The sequence below is a fragment of the Haliotis rubra genome, unplaced genomic scaffold (genome assembly GCF_003918875.1).
Source record: "Haliotis rubra isolate DU_JTF1 unplaced genomic scaffold, ASM391887v1 Scf45, whole genome shotgun sequence".
Classification (NCBI taxonomy): domain Eukaryota; kingdom Metazoa; phylum Mollusca; class Gastropoda; order Lepetellida; family Haliotidae; genus Haliotis; species Haliotis rubra.
This window is the reverse complement of record NW_025767135.1, coordinates 2,483,738-2,504,611: the sequence shown is the minus strand read 5'-3', so window position 1 is coordinate 2,504,611 and position 20,874 is coordinate 2,483,738. Positions and strand designations below refer to the sequence as shown.

At 40.4% G+C, this 20,874-nt stretch overlaps 1 protein-coding gene across 1 annotated transcript; it reads left to right on the top strand.

The window, feature by feature from the left end:
• The first annotated feature begins 5,049 nt into the window (after positions 1-5,049).
• LOC124289800 (prostatic spermine-binding protein-like) lies at positions 5,050-8,381 on the top strand. Its single transcript, XM_046726467.1, has 2 exons — positions 5,050-5,071; positions 7,933-8,381. The coding sequence occupies exons 1-2, from the start codon at positions 5,050-5,052 to the stop codon at positions 8,379-8,381; spliced, it is 471 nt and encodes a 156-aa protein (XP_046582423.1).
• The last annotated feature ends 12,493 nt before the right edge of the window (positions 8,382-20,874 follow it).

Sequence of the window (20,874 nt, the reverse complement as noted above, 5' to 3'; positions counted from 1 at the left end):
GGCTATACTTGTACAGACATGGTTTTGTATGAAAATCAGTGGGTATTTTTTAAATGAGCATTTATCATAATAAAATCAACATAGGTTCCAATCATTTTGTCGTATTTTATAATAAGTCAAAGGATCATACGGGTCAGAAACGACGAGTTGTATTGTGTTCGTGTTGAAAACCATACAGGGGTGCTTAACTAAGTGTGTATATATGTGAACGTTTTCAAAACCTTTCAACAAGGTTTTTCTGTTGCTGTGAATTCTCCTATTGTGGAGAAAAGGCCTTACCAATTACAATCTAGGTGCCACGTCGTTGCACACTCAAGGCTACATTCCCAGAAAATCAATAAAAATAGTAAAAAGAAAGTCAAATTATATTTCGATTTCGATTAACGAGCAATTATGGTTCGAGACGCAAAAAAAATAAACCGATTATTTACAAAAGTAAGGCCTAACATTACAGAATGACATACTGCGAAACTCCTCCACAGCACCGCCACGCTAGGTGTCGCTTGTTCACGCCGCTGTAACCAGTTGCTAGAATTGTTTCAAGTTACGAGACATACTGCGGTTTGAAATATGTGCATTGGATTCAATTAAATCACCGGTGTACCTTTCGAGACATATGCCTATATTTTCTATGATCCGTGAAGAAAAGTTATTTTGTGAGGTAAATGTGATAAAGTAAATAATTTGGTACTGCCAGTAGTTGTGAAGTATCGGACCACGGGTGCCACCAGGCGGAACTACATGTTTCCACTATGTTTATGTAATTGAAAATTAACATTGCTTAGAAATAACGGTAAAGAATATCCTCCATTACTGTTATATGTACCCTGTTTTTATTAGTATGTCCTTTGGTAGCAGTCTGGTGAAGGAGTTCGCTTGCCAAAACAGTGGTTCGGTTCTATTCCCTACGTGTGGAACCTTTCCAGGTATACTAACCTAATAAAGAAAGTATACATCATGTTTTATGAGTGCATCAATATACAGACTCTATTTCGATTCTATTTAGACTAGCACTTAGTCTCTGAATATATATATTGACCGCCTCCGTGGTGTAGTGGTTAGAGCGTCCGCCCGGAGAGCGGAAGGTCGCGGGTTCGATCCCCGACCGCGTCATACCAAAAGACGTTAATATATGGTACTTTTTGGTCCCTGCCTGGCGCTTGGCATTAATGGGTACAACAAGGACTGGTCGGCTCGAGTCAGTATAATGTGTCTGAGTGGGGTATTCATGCTTCACTGCGGCATGGTATCTCAGTGGGCTAGCACTATAAAACCAGCTTAAGTCTGGGCTAGTACAAGCAGCCGCACATACACATACACACGCATGCACGTCGTCAAATGAGCGAAATATTCTCAAGCACGACGTTAAACCCAATTTCACCTCACCTCACCTCTGAATATATATAATTTTAATAGTAACAAATAATCCCATTTACATAGAAAAGGGGAATGCTTCACGTGAGGAAATCTAGACCTTGCTTCATTTAGGGCTATATCATGGCAGGCTGGGGTAGGCAGTAGGGAAAATGATGCGGTTCAGGGACTGTGAGACAGACTAGATTCGATTGTGCGGTAGCTGACATTAGTCTCATAGTTATATTTTGGACCTTAAGTACCCGTGAAGATCAGGGTTAGAAGTCAGCAACCCATGCTTGTCCTAAAAGGCGACTAACGGGATCGGGTGGTCAGGCCTCGACGACTTGGTTGACACATGTCATCGTATCCCAACTGCGTAGATTGATGTTCTTGCTGTTGATCACTGGATTGTCTGGTCTAGACTCGATTATTTACAGACCACCGCCATATAGCTGGAATATTGCGGAGTGCGGCGTAAAACTAAACTCACTCACTCACTTGGACCTTAAGTGTTCAGTGTTCGGTGACTGTTGTCAGCCTGGAAACGTGTTGATAACGTTTGTAAACCGACGTGCAAAAGAAAGTACACAGGTTGTGTTTCTTCCAATAAGATAAAAATAACAAAACCTTTTGATGAAATGGAAAATGTATGTTGAAGCACACTGCAATACACGTGTTTTATCAGCAAAATGGCATTGTAACAATAAACAGCGATGTAGTGATGACCACTGCAGACGGTTCCTACGATGCTGGAAGGTCAAGGCCATTCCACGCAGCGGTCGGTAGGCTCATATATATACATGCCAGCAGGACGAAGTCGTCTTGTCACTGTGAATCGGCTTACGCGATGACCCAATGATGTGGCTGCTGATGACGTCACCGTCAACATCCAGTTGCGTAGGTGAATAACCCGCAGATAGCGATCCTCTTGGGGTGTTGTGACTCTGGAACGTCCACTTTTGGGTCGATCACATGTCTGGCCTGTCTTACTGAAACGGTTAAACAGCCGAATTATAGTTTGTCTTGTGCAACCCAATGTCCTTGCAATATCGCTGTTGAAAGCACCCATTTGTGTCATTCCTTTGGCCCGTTCTCGTTGCGCCGACGTCAATCTTGGCATTTCCACGTGAGATTTCTGTCAAGTGATTGTTCAGTCTTCACGACAAACAGGTTTTATACTCTCTGTCAGAAAAGTGCTGGTGCATGGGACAATTATCACAATTTTGCAAAACTTCGTGCAAAACACGTACAAATGTTTTTGGTTGCATTTTGGCAAATGAAACATTATGGTTGCGTTCTATACAATCAATGTTTTTCAATAATTTTATTAGTTAGAACGCATATTTGGGATTGCAACAACAATTACACCTGTGTACTTTCTTTTGCTCGTCAATTTAATTCAAAGGTCAAGTAGGATTTTTTATTATTCCTTCTTTTTCACGAAAGATTCATAAAAGATTCGATTAATGAGCGTGAACCTCAAAACATGAACCATATCCTGACCACTGAGTGGATGAATGTTTCCTTTCAACAATCGTTGCAGTGCTGGCAGATGTTGTCTTGCTTCTTTGTATAAAAAATACGGAAATACAGCCGCCTTCATATTTTTCCAGGCTTCATCTCTGATTTCCAATCGGTCATTTAAATTTAACTGTGAGAATGTTATCGTTTTCCCGGCCATTCTCAGGTTTATATATTCTACCTGTAATTCGATATTCCATAGTGGGCCATTACCAGGTGAGTTTATCAGAAAAGGACGCTGCGAAATATCGGGTATTTAAGACCGTTACCATATGATACGAAAGGAATGCACATTAAAGACATAGATATATGAATATTTCAAAGGCCTCGTGCTGTTTATCTCAATGTCCATCACGTGGAGAGAGGGGAAGATGACCGACAGACCAAGCTTGCAGCGTTATCTCGATGTCGGTGATATCGGTACATGGTATTTAGTTAGGTTCGTGTCTAGTATACCCGGTAGCATACCCGGTAGCATACCTGATGCAGGTAACGGTATGCTCCACAAAGAAAATAATTCATGCAAAGTGTATGGAAACATGTAGTTTGAAGCTGGTGCTGGTATATGTACAAGCATAATGTTCTTAAAAAGTGTTATGCTGTTGCAAATATATACCTGTTGTTTTTGTTGTTGTTGCCATTGTATGTGATGCTGTTGCACTGTATATATTGCTGTTGTCGACGAGTTTCCATGTTCCCTTGTAATATATACATGCTGTTGTTTCCATGTACATGTATATATTATGCTGTTGTTTCCACGTATATATTATGCTGTTATTTCCACGTATATATTATGTTGAGTTCAGGTATATATTATTACGTTCTTGTGTTCACGTGTATATTGTGCTGTTCTTGTGTTCACGTATATATTATGACATTTTGAACGTTCACATTCACCAATAAATTCAACATTAAACATTCCAGGCCATGTACAGACATGGTTTTGTATGATAATCAGTGTGTTTTTTTAAATGAGCATTTATCCTCACAAAATCAAAATGGATTCAAATAATTTTGTCGTTTTTATGAGTCAAAGGATCATACCGGTCAGAAAAACTGTTTTTCAATCGTGGTCACCATTTGTACTTGTGTTCATGTATATATTATTATGTTCTGGTGTTCACGTATATATTATGCTGTTGTTTTGTTCACGTATACGTTGTTTTGTTCTTGTGTCCACGTATATATTATGCTGTTGTTTTGTTCACCTATATATTACTGTTGTTTTGTTCACGTATATATTATGCTGTTGTTTTGCACACGTATATATTATGCTGTTGTTCTGTTCACGTATACGTTGTTTTGTTCTTGTGTATATATTATGCTGTTGTTTCCACGTATATATTATGCTGTTGTTTCCACGTATATATTATGCTGTTGTTTCCACGTATGTATTACGCTGTTGTTTCCACGTATAGATTATACTGTTATTGTGTTCACGTATACGTTGTTTTGTTCTTGTGTCCACGTTTATATTATGCTGTTGTTGTTTCTGGTACTTATTATGCTTCCGTTGTGTATATTTCTTGCTGTATTGCATATGTTATGTTGCTGTCATGTCATTCCATGCATACAATTATGTTGTTGCAACTGTATATAGTATATGATTGTTACATGAAATTAAGGAGGCCAATTGTGACTGATCATTTTGACAAAGCTAAAAAGTCAGAAATATATGATACATTGATATTCAAGATGTCAAGAATTTCACGAATTTATAATTTTTCATAAAATGATGAATATGTATACATTTTTCACAACAGGAAATATGTGTTAATTATTAAATATTCACCTATGTAACTCCACTACGACATGTGTACCGTCAACATGTCATTTATAAATTATTCTTGAAGCGAATACACATTTTATCAGCAAAATCTTAAAACCTACAGAGAAAGCATCCCACAGCATTTTTGAAACATCTTCCCTTCGAATATAAATCACTACCAACGATAAGTATATCGGAAATGTTAAACCACCAAGCAAAATTTGCCTGCTTAACTAAATTGTACAATGTATTAAGAAGGTAAACACATAGAACATGTTTAAATTCATTTACGTGTAGACCCCAAGCATGCCAACATTATTAGACAAGGAATTGAGGCGTTGTCCAATGAAGATGGTTATACACAATATTCGGTATTGCTGTTCTTCATCCTGTAACGTACCACGATGACGTCCAAATCTAAAAGGGGTAGCCTAGTGGTTAAAGCGTTCGCTCGTCACGCCAAAGACCCGGGTTCGATTCCCAACATGGGTATAATGTGTGGAGCCAATTTCTGGTGTCCGCCGTGATATTGCTGGAATATTGCTAAAAGCGGCGTAAAACCATACTCATTCACTCACTCACCCAATATAACAGATTCGTGAAGATCCGAGTTGGAACTGGTCTTCATTAACCCATGCTTGTCGTAAGAGGCGACTAACGGGATCGGGTGGTCAGGCTCGCTGACTTGGTTGACACGTGTCATTGCATCCCATTTGTATAGATCGATGTTCGTGCTGTTGGTCACTTGATTGTCTGGTCAAGACTCGATTATTATCCCCCGCAACAACGAAGTTGCGGGGGATATAGAAACGAGTTCCGTCCGTCCGTCCGTGTGTCCGTACGTCCGTGCGTCCGTCACACGTCCGTCATGATAACTTAACCAAACTTGGTACACATGTCAACCATGATCCCTAGATGTGCCTTTTGGGGGTGAGACCCAGATGCGAATTTTATTTTTTGCGGTTTCCATGGAAACATGACTTAGGCTGTGGCTATGAGGATGTCATCTTGTCCGGAGCAGATCTCCCAAACTATACATGCTAGCTTCATCAAACTTGGTACATATGTCAAGCATGATCCCTAGATGTGCCTTTTGGGGAGTTAGACCCAGATATGAATTTTATTTTTTGTGGTTTCCATGGAAACATGACTAAGGCTGTGACTACGAGGATGTCATCTTGTTGCATTTCCATGGCAACAAGTTAGGCTTCAACTGAATTTTGTGGTAGTGCTCCTCTCTGGAGCAGATCTTAAAAACCTTTCAATAATCTCCTTCCACTTTGCTGTATACACTCCAAAACATTTGACATAATCATAACTAGTAGACATATTAATAAAGAGTATTTTGCCGTTGCGGGGGATATTGATGACTTTGTCTTCTTGTTTATATAGCAATAATGTTGCTGAGAGCGGCGTTAAACAACAAAACAACCAACCCATCCTAACACCCATCAGTTTAGTTAATATCACATTGGTACTGCTCTGTGTCACAAACGGAACTGAAAATATTTACTTCTTATTTACAACGATTCAGAAACTTCAAAAAATACATTTTAGTAAATGCAATACTAAGTAATTATTCAATATTCAGGCATGAAGAACAAAACAGAACGAACTAGTCAACGCATAACACTGTCACATCAGCGAACACAGACAAGGAGGTCCCTCCGTTTAATTTCATAAATATTTTAAACACTTTGTCAAATATAACAAACGTTGTGGATTTTTTTATTGCATTTACCATTCTAACGCCAAATTCCACAGATATTTCTCAAAGTATGCAAAAATAGGTAAAAGAAAAAAATGAAATGTTGCTGTTGATAACATTCCAGAATGGTTTCGGAGTGATGGGCAAAAGCATTTATGTTTTTTCTAGCTATGAAATACATTTTAGCTGTTGCCTACTTTACTCTATATTTAATGTGTTAATTAAAAACAGACTTTGATACCGAACTACACATCACATTCTGCAAGAGTGAAAATTCATAAATGATTACAATAATCCAATATTCAATTTTCAATATCGTAAATAATCACTGTAAAACATTAGCAGAAAAATGTAATTAGTTAGTCATCACAAGAAAAGCGTGAAACTATTCACTATCAAAATTTCAATTACAATGAAAAGCCTAATCTTCATTCAAGTTTAAAACGTTGAGGGATAGTTGTTTGATAACGTCTAACAGTTATGTGATCACGTGAAGTGATTCTGAATAACATTAACTTGTTCATCTATGTATAATTGAACGTATTGGACGTTTGAAAAGGCTGTTTTTGCGTTTTGTGTCGTTCGCGGACACCTCATTAATGTACAGAGGCAATATTTTGCTAATAGTTTCAACGCATCTACGCATTCTGACTATTTAATTCATAGTATTATTTCAGTTAATAAGAATCGTAATAACTATCTCAATCCATTTTGTATACGAGTGAGTCTGATCTCACATTTTGGCATATTTTATACAGAACAAGTTGAATTTATATTGTGCTTTACTTGGACAGTGATTCTGTGCGATACAGTGGGCCATTACATTAAATGTGAACTGATATAATTTTCTAATGGTCACTCTAATGAGTGAGTGAGTGAGTGAGTGAGTGAGTGAGTGAGTGAGTGAGTGAGTGAGTGAGTGAGTGAGTGAGTGAGTGAGTGAGTGAGTGAGTGAGTGAGTGAGTGAGTGAGTGAGTGAGTGAGTGAGTGAGTGAGTGAGTGAGTGAGTGAGTGAGTGAGTGAGTGAGTGAGTGAGTGAGTGAGTATACATTTTGACAATATTCAAGACACATCACGGCGGCAGACACCTGAAAAGATCTTGACACATGTATCAGTCGCGCTTTGTTCAGGTCGGATTCTACAGTTGACCATTTGTACCACTGTGATTTCTCTGTATAGAAATGTAGGACTGACTGACTGAGTATGGTTTTACGCCGTTTTAGCAATATTCCAGCAATATCACGGCGGGGGACACCAGAAATGGGCTTCACAAATTGTACCCATGTGGGGAATCGAACCCGGGCCTTCGGCGTGACGAGCCAACGCTTTAACCACTAGGCTACCCCACCGCCCAGAAATGTAGGAAGGACATCCACCGAGGATCTGAAGACTTCAGTGATAGATCGACGGGTGTGTGGCTACCATTATCCATCACGTAACAGGATATTATTTTTTAGTTTGATAGCGAATAATGATGATGACGACGACGATGACTGAGGAAAAGATGACGACGACGATGATGGTGAGGATGACGATGACGACGACGAGGATGATGATGATGACGACGACGATGATGAAGATGATGACGAGGAGGAGGATGAGGATGACGAAGATGATAAGGATGACGACGACGGGGACGACGATGATGATGAAGAAGGTGATGACAACGATGTCGAAGATAACGACGACAATGATGATGAGGAAGATGACGACGACGAGGATGAAGATGACGACGACGAAGATGATAAGGATGACGAGGACGACGACGGTGATGATGAAGAAGTTGATGATGACGTTGATGAAAAAGATGACGACGAGAATGATGATGAGGCAGATGACGACGAGGAGGAGGATGAAGATGACGACGACGAAGATGATAAGGATGACGACGATGACAATGATCCTGATGAAGATGACGACGAGGAGGAGGAAGATGACAACGACGACCATAATGATTCAGTTATCATTTTCAGATCCTTTACACCCATCCAACTCGCTGCGACCAACGATGGTACGGACACCACCTGATTTGTGACTGGCGCGTTGTGCAGAGGATCGCGTGCCCAATGTCAACAACAGATCGTTTAATACAACGACACACAACGGTAGATTTTCCCAGTGTATGTTTCAATACTGTGTGGCTAAACACCGTGTTATAAATCGGAATATACCGATAAAACTCCTTCCACTTCGTGCTTTCCACTTTTGAAGAGCTGCTGCTGTTGCTAGTTTATGGGGCTAACGCCATGAAAAGAGTATTGGCTGTAGAGTGGCCATAATTCTCATAGCCCTTTCATCTCTTTCTCATAAAAATATAATCAGTAACAATAACACTTCTATTGCCTGGTTTATATGGGTGGAGCAAGACAAACTGTTTCTGCCCTCGTCGTGCCCTTGCTGTTGTCCAGAAGGGGTTAAAGAAAAGGTCAAAAGGTTGTCTTTGATTGGTAACGCTCTTCTTTCTCTAAAAGGGCGGTGGGGTAGCCAAGTGGTTAAAGCGTTCGCTCGTCACGCCGAAGACTCGGGTTCGATTCCCACATTGGTACAATGTGTGTCCCCCGCCGTGATATTGCTGGAAAAGCGGCGTAAATCTAAACTCACTCTTCTCTAAAAGTTTCTAAATGCCAGAGAATAACTAGTCATGGTAAACTCGCCGAAACGGATTCCATTTTGCGTAAAAGAAAATTGTTTGAATAGATTACCGAAAAGCATTCTTGACACAGGTGCTCGCGAATAGGGTAAGCGTGTTCTGCTTTAAATCGAGATCATAATTCAATATAGGACAAGAAACATTTTTCAGTCAAGAATTTTCCCTGAATGGTATCAAACATCCATAATTTGAAATTTGACCTTCAACTAATTCTGTTTGGTCTGAAGAAAAACATATATACTGATGATGTGTTTGACCTACTGTTGCTTTTAGCTAAATTCTTATCTATAAATGTAAAGTTTTGAAAACAACCCTAAATTTTCATCACTTTAAACACTATACCCACAACAGGTATATAATTGAAAGAAATATTGTTTACAGCAAATGGGTACAATGAGTGAAGCCCATTTCTGGTGTCCCCCGCCGTGATATTGCTGGAATATTGCTAAAAGCGGCGTAAAACCATACTCAGTCAGTCAGTCAGTTTACAGCAAAAGCAAACAAGGTGAGTTCTATACAAAGTGCAGTTGTACCAGGAACTAGCTAATGTCGATTTCAGAAGTTCATGTATCTTGATCTAATGAGTGCAACTGTTCTTGACTTCTTAAATGTATGTTTTGTGGTGCCTATGTTAAACCCCCTTATGGTTTAGTGAAGAATATGAGTGAATCTGAGTGTGAGTGAGTGAGTGTATATGTCAGTGTTAATTTTTTTTAAATATCTGAGTCCATAACATCATACCTTAATATGAACCTCGGTAACAGAACTTATTTACATCACAATTGCCTTTTCAACTCTGGTATAGTCTTGCTTGTTTCTTTTAGAGATGTCTATCTCTTCCTATATGATCCGGACCAAGCACTGCCATTGGACTCAGAAATGAAATATTAATTACAACATTAAACAATCTTATGAAATATATTCTATTTGAAGTTTAGTCCTTCTTTGGTATTATTTGATCATGATTTCGTTGTTTCCTATCCTGATCAACGTATGTAGACAAATAACTGGTCTGTTTCCAGATGTCGCATTGATATAATATCTGACAACAATGTATTTCCTAATGTCATTTCACAAAGTGCGCCCGGAAAAGACGTGAAGGAAATTTTCACCAGGAGCAACACGTTAACAGGAAGTTGTGCCAGATAAGTCAACTTGAATATGTCGGCACTTTAAAGGCTTGTGTGTAACTTAAAGTAATATGAAATTGCGTGTTTGTTGTTTAACACAACACCAAGTTATCTACTTCCAGATATATGACGACGGTTTGTAAATAATTAATCCAGTGATCAACAGAATGAGCATCGATTAAAGCAAATGGGAAACGATGACATGTGTCAACCAAGCCAGGGAACCTGACCACCCGTTCCCGTTAGTCACCACTAAGAACAAACATAGGTTCTTCACTGGTTTGAAAATGTTTGTTGGTCTCTTCTTGCTATACATATATATATATAACACAAAATTTATATGACGTTATTAAGGAACCCTTATTTAGGTCTAGTATTATTATCATAGGTATATATGTTACCAAGTGTTCCAAACAAGCGAGTCTATCGAAAAATGAACTACATGTATGTTATTTTCTGACCAATATCCAAACTTCCATTGTATTCAATTAAATTCCTGTCTGGATGGGTAGACACATGTCATCGTATCCCAACTGCGTAGATCGATGCGCATTCTGTTGATCACTGGATTGTCTGGTCCAGACTTCATTATTTACAGACCGCCGCTGGAATATTATGTCATCGACGGATGTTTTTGTTTTGTTTGTTGTTTAACGCCACACTCAGCAATATTTCATGTTGTATGCGCTGAGAGCATGTCCCTGCGTCGTGCAGTTCAGCGCTATATAAGTGGACAATATATATAATTATCATTATTATCATCGTGACATTTTCGCTGCTTTCGGAATATTTCGTATGAAAGTGGAAACAGCTTTATTGAGTCAACTAAATGCAAAACTCATCATCCCCTTAGACCACGAGTGAGTGACTGAGTGAGTATTACGCAATATTCTAGCAATATCACAGCGGGGGATACCAGAAATGGGCTTCACACATTGTACCCATGTGGGGAATCGAACCCGGGTCTTCAGTGTGACGACCCCACCGCCTCCTTAGACCACGAAAGCAGAACACCCTACTTCCGGATCCATAGTAGTGATAGAATATACTACTTGATTATTTTTAATCCCATACGGCGTATCTGCTGTCATATCGTGTACAGTTACTTTCTAAATGTATTTCTGTAGAAACTACCTATCGATAGATACCATTTGGCAAACGCCAGCACGCCGTGTGGAGTTGTTCAACCGTCTTCGACAGATTACTGGTAGTACCTGGTCGTCGTGGATACTGATTGTACCCTTAAAAGCAAGCAAAGTGTTACTCATATATACTACATGAGTGTACTTAGTCTGTGGCACTTAAAACCGCTTTTATGACTTGTTTTCACTCACTCATTCACTCTGAAGCTCATGTCTTACGTCAGTTCGCATAACTGACATAACTGCATTGATAATTAATGCACCCGAGTCGGCCAGGTAAATGTCACCACAGTGCATGAATAGATAAATCTATCTCACAGTCCCTGTACCATATTTTCCCCTTCAGCCAGAATGTACTATAACGCTAAGCCCTAAATGAACCAAGTGTTATTTTTCCAAAGGTTCAGAATCTCCTATCTCACTGGGGTTCCTTTCAGTGTTAACATAGTCGTTCATTTCTAGTAAATTCACATTTTTCAGAGACCAAGCCTTAGCCTACTTGATATCTATTGCAATGGATTATTAACGAGTCTAGCTGAATGAGGTTGGCCTACTGACCGTTGAATGTAGCGTGTGTACAATGCACCCTTATGTTATTACAATTCTGTTCAAAACGAGCTTCATGTTTTACTAATCTGCCTACGTCTTCAGACCTACGATTTACCTCATCTTCATCAGCAATGTATTTTAATGACGAATGTGGCGTTTTATCTTTTGTACTAAAGTCCTGCTCTTTAATTTCAAACAAAGGCATAACTGTTAAAATACCGAAATCATACGTTAGATACACGTCCAGCATTGATATATTCTTAATGCTATGACATAAATAGTTTACTCAATGTGCGGTGTATGTGCATAGTTTCTCATCGTTCAGTAGAGAACGGCTGATATACTCTTATCTGTGTTTTAAAGTGTAGTACATAACGCGGGGCATGAATAAAATATCTGTCTGTCTGTCTGTTGTGAGACACTGGTGAGAGCTTTTCAGTTAAGGACGCGGAACAGAGGCCCAATCTGTCTTTCAGACCCTGAAACAATATCCCCAGTACAGCCCTTGCAGGTATAGAATATGTGGCTTTTTCAGAAAATGAATAAAGAAAATCTTTAGGCCCCTGTGAATTATTTACGTTGAAGAAAAAATTTGAATTTATTTTCTGTTAATTTTTTTCATTTCAGAGACTAGATGTTAGCCTACAAAAAAGCATACTACTTATGGATGGTTGTATCGATCACTACTTGGAAATAAACTGAAGTACAAAAAAAGTACACACCTGGTGTTTTGGGATTATTTGAAAAGTGTTGTGATTTTGACTGGCAACTTTGCAATTGGGCACGATATCTGTGGTATTCTGGCAACATATACTAAACCGCAAAAGAAACGCAACTTGAATTGCAAATGCCAATAAATGTTAATTTATGGAACATATAATTTTAACATTATGAATAAACAACAGACAAGTAAACGTTGAAGAAATGGGTAGTGGTCTCTGGTGAAAACAACACTAATGTTTATTGAAAAAGCACTTGTCACCACACCACCCCCAAACACAAAAAATGTCATCTCCATCAGTAGCAGGTGTGACCCCCATTGGCTGCAATACACGCAGTACAGCGTCGACTCATTGAGTCAACAAGTGTCTGCAAGAAGGCTTTGGGCATTTGATTCCATTCTCTGACCAATCTGGCTTCCAAATCCCTATGGTTTAGAGGTGGACCAGCTGCCTGTATCCATCTTCCTATTTCATCCCACACATGCTCGATCGGTGCCATATCCGGGGACAGAGAGGACCAGGCGGGTACAGCAATGTTGTTCCCTCTCAGAAAGTCCATAGAGACCCGTGCTGTTTGAGGACGAGCATTGTCCTGCTGGAAAACCTGGAGCTGAGGCTGGGCCAGGAACAGCGGTACAACGTGGTAATGAAGAATTTCGTTTGTGTAGACTACAGCAGTCACACGTTGACGAAACACGTGCAAAGGTTTCCCCGGTGGTAGCTGAAGCCACCCCACACCATGACGCAACTCCTCCCCAGCGGTCAGCCTCCAGGACGCAGCAGTTGGCGTAACGCTCATTACATCGTCTCCACACGCGGAATCGGCCATCGGCGTGTGACATGTTGAATCTCGACTCATCAGCAAACAACACTTGTTGCCATTGTTGGCGTCGTCAACGCTGGTGCTGTCGAGCCCACTGTAAACGATGTTGGCGGTGACGTTGTGTCAGTATCGGTCCGACGTAAGGACGGCGACATCTGATCTCCGCTGTCCTCAGTCGACGACAAACGGTGTCTGCAGAAATGTTACGAGGTGGCCCTTGAATGGTTGCAGCCGTCTGTGATGCTCGTTGTTGTCGGTTACGCAGATGAGTAACCCGGATGTAACAATCTTGACCTGGCGTTGTTACTCTCGGACGTCCTCAGCGTGGCCGGTCTTGAACATTTCCGGTTTGTCGATGCCTTGCGGAGAGTCTGGTGATTGATGTCACGTAACATCCGAAGTGCCTGGCCACCGCAGTTGCTGTTGATCCGGTCAGCAACATTCCAATGGCGATCCCTCGCTGCTGTTGCGTTAGACGTGGCATGTTTTTTTCAGCATTCTTCAAGTCGATTTTGTGGTGTATGGTGTTTTTTGAATGACCTGCCTTATAAAGGATTCAACTGGATGGAAATGCACGCATTTTTGTGTGAAACGTGAAAAGATCACCAAAAAAACACCAAAAGCATGAAAACAATCGCGTTCGGGCGATATGGTCAAGAATAACCGGAAACAACGGCAAAACCATCTTGGAATGAGTGGTTTCATCATGGGATAGTTTTCCCCCCTAAAATATATTTATTTGAATGTTTCACAAAGAAAGTTGCGTTTCTTTTGCGGTTCAGTATTAGGAACGTCTGTGACTTATATCACTGTAAAACTCTTTTCAAAACATTTACGTCGCTTTTTGGACAGTAATCCAAAAGAATCGGGTGTATACTTTCTTTTGTACGTCAGTTTATGCACGTCACCTACAAATGATTGTTAAATATTGGGTGAGTGATACGTGACAGTACTAGTTGCTAACTATATTACGGGTCACGGTGTGAATAATGCTTGTCGGTAATAGAGTATTTATCATTCATCGCACAATACCGGTGAAGGAGTGTTCAATACTGGACACTAATTGAACAGCAGAGGTCACTATTTGTACAATATGTTTAATTATTTGTACAATACCTCGATCTAATGTATGTATCGAACTCGCGAGTGTATGACAAACATCGATATATTCATATATCTGATTAGTTTGTAGTTGTTTTACGCTGCACTCAGCAATATTTCAGATACATGGCGGCGGTCTGTAAATAATCGAGTCTGGACCAGACCATCCAGTGATCAACAGCAGGAGCATCGTCCTACGTAACTGGGAACCGATGACATGTGTCAACCAATCAGCGAGCCTGACCACCCGATCCCGTTAGTCGCCTATTATGACAAGCATGGGTTGCTGAAGATCAATTCTAATCCGGATCTTCACGGGCTATATGCATGATTGGTTTCACTTGTATCATCCGACAGGCAGACATATGAGATGCTGTAGTATACTAGTATATGGATTCAAAGCGTATACTAATATAGGATATTAATGATGCTTTTGTGTCATATGATGTATTTAAATTAAGCCGGCAGATGGGCAGGTGAACTTACTCACTTTTCATTGTGGCCATTATTGAAACAAAAAAATCATTATGCGACGGTGATTCGGGTTTGTGTTTAAACCTTCCATGCAATATTTCGATAAGTATTCTCAGCATACTAACGGTTGGACGACGTTGGTAATTTTGTGTCATATAAATGTTTTATGAATATTCTAGGGAAAGATATGCAAGTGGTTTGACACACTGACATACATAAAGTATTGACAGATAGTGACATATGATATCAAATTAGATCAATAGACATGATTACCCTATATTTCGGTACTTATTGCAAGTGACCGCCTCCGTGGTGAAGTGGTTAGAGCGTCCGCCCGGAGAGCGGAAGGTCGCGGGTTCGATCCCCGACCGCGTCATACCAAAAGACGTTAAAATATGGTACTTGTTGGTCCCTGCCTGGCGCTCGGCATTAATGGGTACAACAAGGACTGGTCGGCTCGGAGTCAGTATACTGTGTCTGAGTGGGGTATTCATGCTTCACTGCGGCATGGTATCTCAGTGGGTTAGCACTATAAAACCAGCTTCAGTCTGGGCTAGTACAAGCAGCCGCACATACACATACACACGCATGCACGTCGTCATATGAGCGAAATATTCTCAAGCACGACGTTAAACTCAATTTCACCTCACCTCACCTCACTTATTGAAAGTAGCCAATGGTTCAACAATAACAATTCATCTTGGCACGATTAGAGGTTGCATGATTTAGACAGTTTCACATATGTATGCTGTAATTATTGCTCAAGACGAGCTCGATGCCCGATGATAATTTACGACTTTGGAAGCCATAACTGCTGAAATAATTTCAAAAACGGTCATACTGACTTTCACAATTAGCATAAAGAAGAATGTCATTGTAAACTTTATGCAATAAAACCCTGGTCGAGCTAAGCACTCCCAAAGGAGTGTATATAGATGTATATCGTCTTGAGCAATAATCACAGCATATGTGTAACGGGACCGTTCCAACAATCAGACCCGTGAAGAAGGTCCGGGTATGAACCCATGCTTGTCGTAAAAGGCGATTAACGGGATCGGGTGGTCAGGCTTGCTGACTTGGTTGACACATGTCATCGGTTCCCAATTGCGCAGATCGATGCTCATGCTGTTGATCACTGGATTGTCTGGTCCAGACTCGATTATTTACAGACCGCCGCAATATAGCTGGAATATTGCTGAGTGAGGCGTAACCGTTAAACAACAACAAAATCCAAATAAAACAATCAAATAATGTGTGGTATTACATTCCGGTCGATGGAAATATTGCATGTTTAAACAGGTGTGATAAATATATAACATCTTTTAACTTGATTTACATTACTATTGTTTAATTTCAAAGTGACTTTAAACGTATTCAAATTTTAGTAATCTCATTTCTTGCAGATAGTTTAATGTCAGCATACAATGGCCAGACTGCAAATACATGTATATAATCTTCTATCCAACATATAACATATTTTTTTGCAGAAATGTATGCAATGAAATGGAATGCATTTAAATCTAACAATTAATTTAAAATTACTACATTTACAATTTGCAAAATGTATTCATTTATAGTTAGGCATTGTTATAGTCCATAGACAAGTAACTGAAAATACATGTCTACGCCTTGCTCGTTGATTATGTACGATTAAGGAAGCTATCACTGCGGAAATAATTACAAAAAGGTCAAAATTATCATATAAAAATGAGCGCCGTTGTAAACATTATGTAATAAAACCTTGGCCGAGCTAAGCACTTCCAAAGGAATGTCGAGAATTGTATAAATAGTTGTAGAATGAATATTGTCGTAAGAAATGTTCACCTTTTATTTACGTTTCCTCTGTTTTAACGTACATATTCCCATTTCGTTTTCGTCCGCTCCCAGTTACACTTCTTTCATTGACCTTGGGCATCAATTATGCAGACAAAGGAATTACAACAGGGGATTCCCCGAGCATAAAGTACTTCCGGTTCTATAATTAACCCATTATCGCCCGTTCACTATGGTAAAGAGGAGTGTACTTGTTTACAAAGGTAACAATTATTAATGAATAAACGTTTACTAATGTTTATCTTTTCCTGATTCGAGACTTCACACTTGGGTAAATGAGATGCTCAGTTTTCCTGAACTAAACGCAGGACACAACATCACGAACATAAACAGTAGACGATAGAATCGTCGAATCCCATGTATGATAAGGTTTGATGAAGCTGTTGATTCTAAAGGAATTTTCACAACATTAGATGAAGTTTTCACAGATAAATGTATGTCATTTTGTAAATATGTACCAGTTCTTTAAGTCAATATTTTACCACAAATTATACTATCCCAAAAAAGAAACGCATAAACCAGAAATCTGTTGCGAAAATGTTGTATTTTCAAACATGTATAACTCATCCACAAATATACTTTAGTATATGAATTTTTACATCAGTTTAGAAGAAGGAAATGTCTATACAACCAAGTGGATAATTTTAGATAACGGAGACGTTGAGCGCGATGGTGACGACGTAGCGTCGGGTCTCCTGGCTCTCAGTCCAATCTCTCTCAACCTGTTCCGTACAGTTTGACCGGATATCCTCCTGAAATCCAGGCACCCTGGCTGCTGTGCTCTCACCCGTTGTAGTACGAACACGCAAATGTAGTACCCGGATGTACCGATCTTGGGCTGAAGTGGTGACTCGAGGTCTGCCTGTTACGGGGACGGTCATTTGTTATACCTGTTTGGTTGTAACGAGCTGTAAGCCGTGATCTCGTGCTCAGACTAACATCCAGACGCCTGGCAACAGAAGATTGGTAATCTCCAGCGTGTATTCTTTCAATGGCGATGTTCCCTATCGCAGCGTCAAGATGTGGCGTAGTGATTTGACCTTGAAACTCCTTCAAAACGAATGCCGATTTCTGAAAGTAATCTGGATTATTATAGCCAGACAGTGCATGGTCTTTGCTGCACAATTTCAACTGGAAGGTGATTTCTGTTGCGTTGTGGCGATGTCCTTTCAATCCTTGTAAGAAATCGCACCAAAATCCACATTTTCAGGTAAAGTCGATTTTTTACTTGTGTAATTGTGTAAAATCATGTTATCAACACTTTTGTTACATATTTTGATGAATGTTTGAACACAATAGGTAATTAATAGATTTTGAATACTACAAATGCCTATGCGTTTCTTTTTTTCGGATAGTATATTTTCAAGCATCGTTTTACACTCAGTTTATTTTCTAAAAATGTTTGGGAATGAAATCCCATGACAAAGAAGGAATCCTGTTGGGATTCTATTTTAGGATAGTGTGAGAAAATGGGGATTGGGTGGTCTGGTGACTTGGTTGACTGGGTGTCATGTTACCTCGATGACGTTGAGCGTTGATCATGTCATCACGTGCAGCGATGTGTCGAACTTCAAGGAACCTTCGCAAATACTTCGAGTAATCCGGGGTTCGGCTTAAACGCAAAATTGTACTACAGAAGGAATACGCAGGGGGCGAGCCTTTACTTCGGGACACCCGTACTTTTGATAACACAGTGTTTGACTGATATTAAACATCTAAGACCTGAATATAAGACGATTTTATATGTGGTTAACGTCGCTTTCAAGATTATTGCACCTATAGAGCGTTGTATGTGCGTAATGTGAGTGCGTGTGCGTATGCCTATGCAAACTTGTTTTCGTCGCGAAATTTGTCGTTTCATATTGTTAGCCCATACCTCAGTATTAACAATGGAACCACTTCCATCCTACAAATATCGAAGACATGACCTTTCGCGTTTTCGGCAGACACGGTCCACAAGACAAGCACACGCACACACGCACACACGCACACACACATGCACTAATCTTGAACGAGCCGTTAAACCCCATTTCCCCTCACATTACGCTCCTGTCGGCTCTTACATCAGATTCCCATGAACAGAACATCATGGCGGATGTACGCCCCGCAGATGAAATACTGCCTCAACGACTGTATAAGCATCAGGAGACAGATTTTACAACCGATGTGATTAATTAGTTTTCTTGTCAATTTAACACTACTAGCAAACAAGCCAGCTATAGCCATACGAGTGGTAATGGTTGACTATGTATTATGTATGATACACTCAGCCATAAACGTTCTTGTTGAAAGAGATGCTGCAGAATTGACGAATGGTTTGTGCTTTGGTAATCAACATTGCCAGCTTCATTGGCTGTCCACGACGTCGTCGATGCTGTTCCCCAATGTACCAGCGGGGTCATTAGGCCCAGGACGTAGCGATACGCACATCAACGCATAGCTTAAATCACTAAATGAGCTGTTAGATTTATGAGAGTTCATATATCGACCTTAAAAAGTTTACCAATATATATTGTATGTTGCTCTTATCGACGCCTATAACTTGCCTTGTTGGCACCTACCCATTCACCCACACTTCCACGAACTCCTACACGAACACACACACACACGCACACACACACGCACGCACACACTCACACACACACACAAATCGCCCTCTATTCAGACGTTTTCCAGATTCCTTGGAACTGAAAAATGCTGAATCATCAAAAATTAATTCAGCATTTAGCATTAGACCTTAAAACCGTGAGAGATATTTTTAAAATATAAATTAAAAACTTTAATTTAAACTTTAAAACATAAATTACCGGACAAAGGAACGTATTATTTCATGTTTGCTGGCAGCTGAAAATGAAACAAGTAAGAAATGCATATTGTGATATGGATATAACAGTTACGTTTCGAAAGGTAATTCGCAGAGTTTTGGCCATTATTTTCAGCCAAGTAACGTTTTCATAGCCATTTGCAATTTTGTGGGTAACTTAATTTTTAAGCGTATATTTTCTTTTGCGCTGCAATTTATGCAAGTATTGAAAGTATTCACCAATATAACCATAAAAATGCACGAAATTTGATTCCGTCACCATGGACAACTTCCCCGTGAGCATAGATATCTTTGCCGTGAACATGACTGTCACCATGAACAACTTCCCCGTGAACATGTGTCACTATGGACAACCTCAGCGTGAACATGCGTCATCATGGACAACTTCCCCGTGAGCATGCGTCACCATGGACATCCTCGCCATGAGCATTCGTTACTCTGGACAACATCGTCGTGAACATTCGCCACCTTGGACAACCCCAGCGTGAACTTGCGTCACCATGGACAACCTCGCCTGTGAACATGTGTTACCATGGACAACCTCGCCGTGAACATGTGTGACCATGGACAACCTCGTCGTGAACATGTGTTACCATGGACAACCTCGCCGTGGACATGTGGTACCATGGACATCCTCGTCGTGGACATGTGGTACCATGGACAACCTCGCCGTGGACATGTGTTACCATGGACAACCTCGTCGTGGACATGTGGTACCATGGACAACCTCGCCGTGGACATGTGGTACCATGGACAACCTCGTCGTGGACGTGTGGTACCATGGACAACCTCGCCGTGGACATGTGTTACCATGGACAACCTCGTCGTGGACATGTGGTACCATGGACAACCTCGCCGTGGACATGTGGTACCATGGACAACCTCGTCGTGGACGTGTGGTACCATGGACAACCTCGCCGTGGACATGTGGTACCATGGACAACCTCGTCGTGGACGTGTGTTACCATGGACAACTTCCCCGTGAGCATGGATGTCTTTGCCGTGAACATGTGTTACTATGGACAACCTCAGCGTGAACATGCGTCATCATGGACAACTTCCCCGTGAGCATGCGTCGCCATGGACATCCTCGCCATGAGCATTCGTTACCCTGGACAACATCGTTGTGAACATTCGCCACCTTAGACAACCTCAGCGTGAACTGTGAAATGCCGAGCTGTGTTTCTGTCGTCTCGGTCACCAGCATATATTGGGTAGGCAACTGGTGGTATCAGTCTTTAGCGGCAGATGCTTACAAACGATAAATAACATG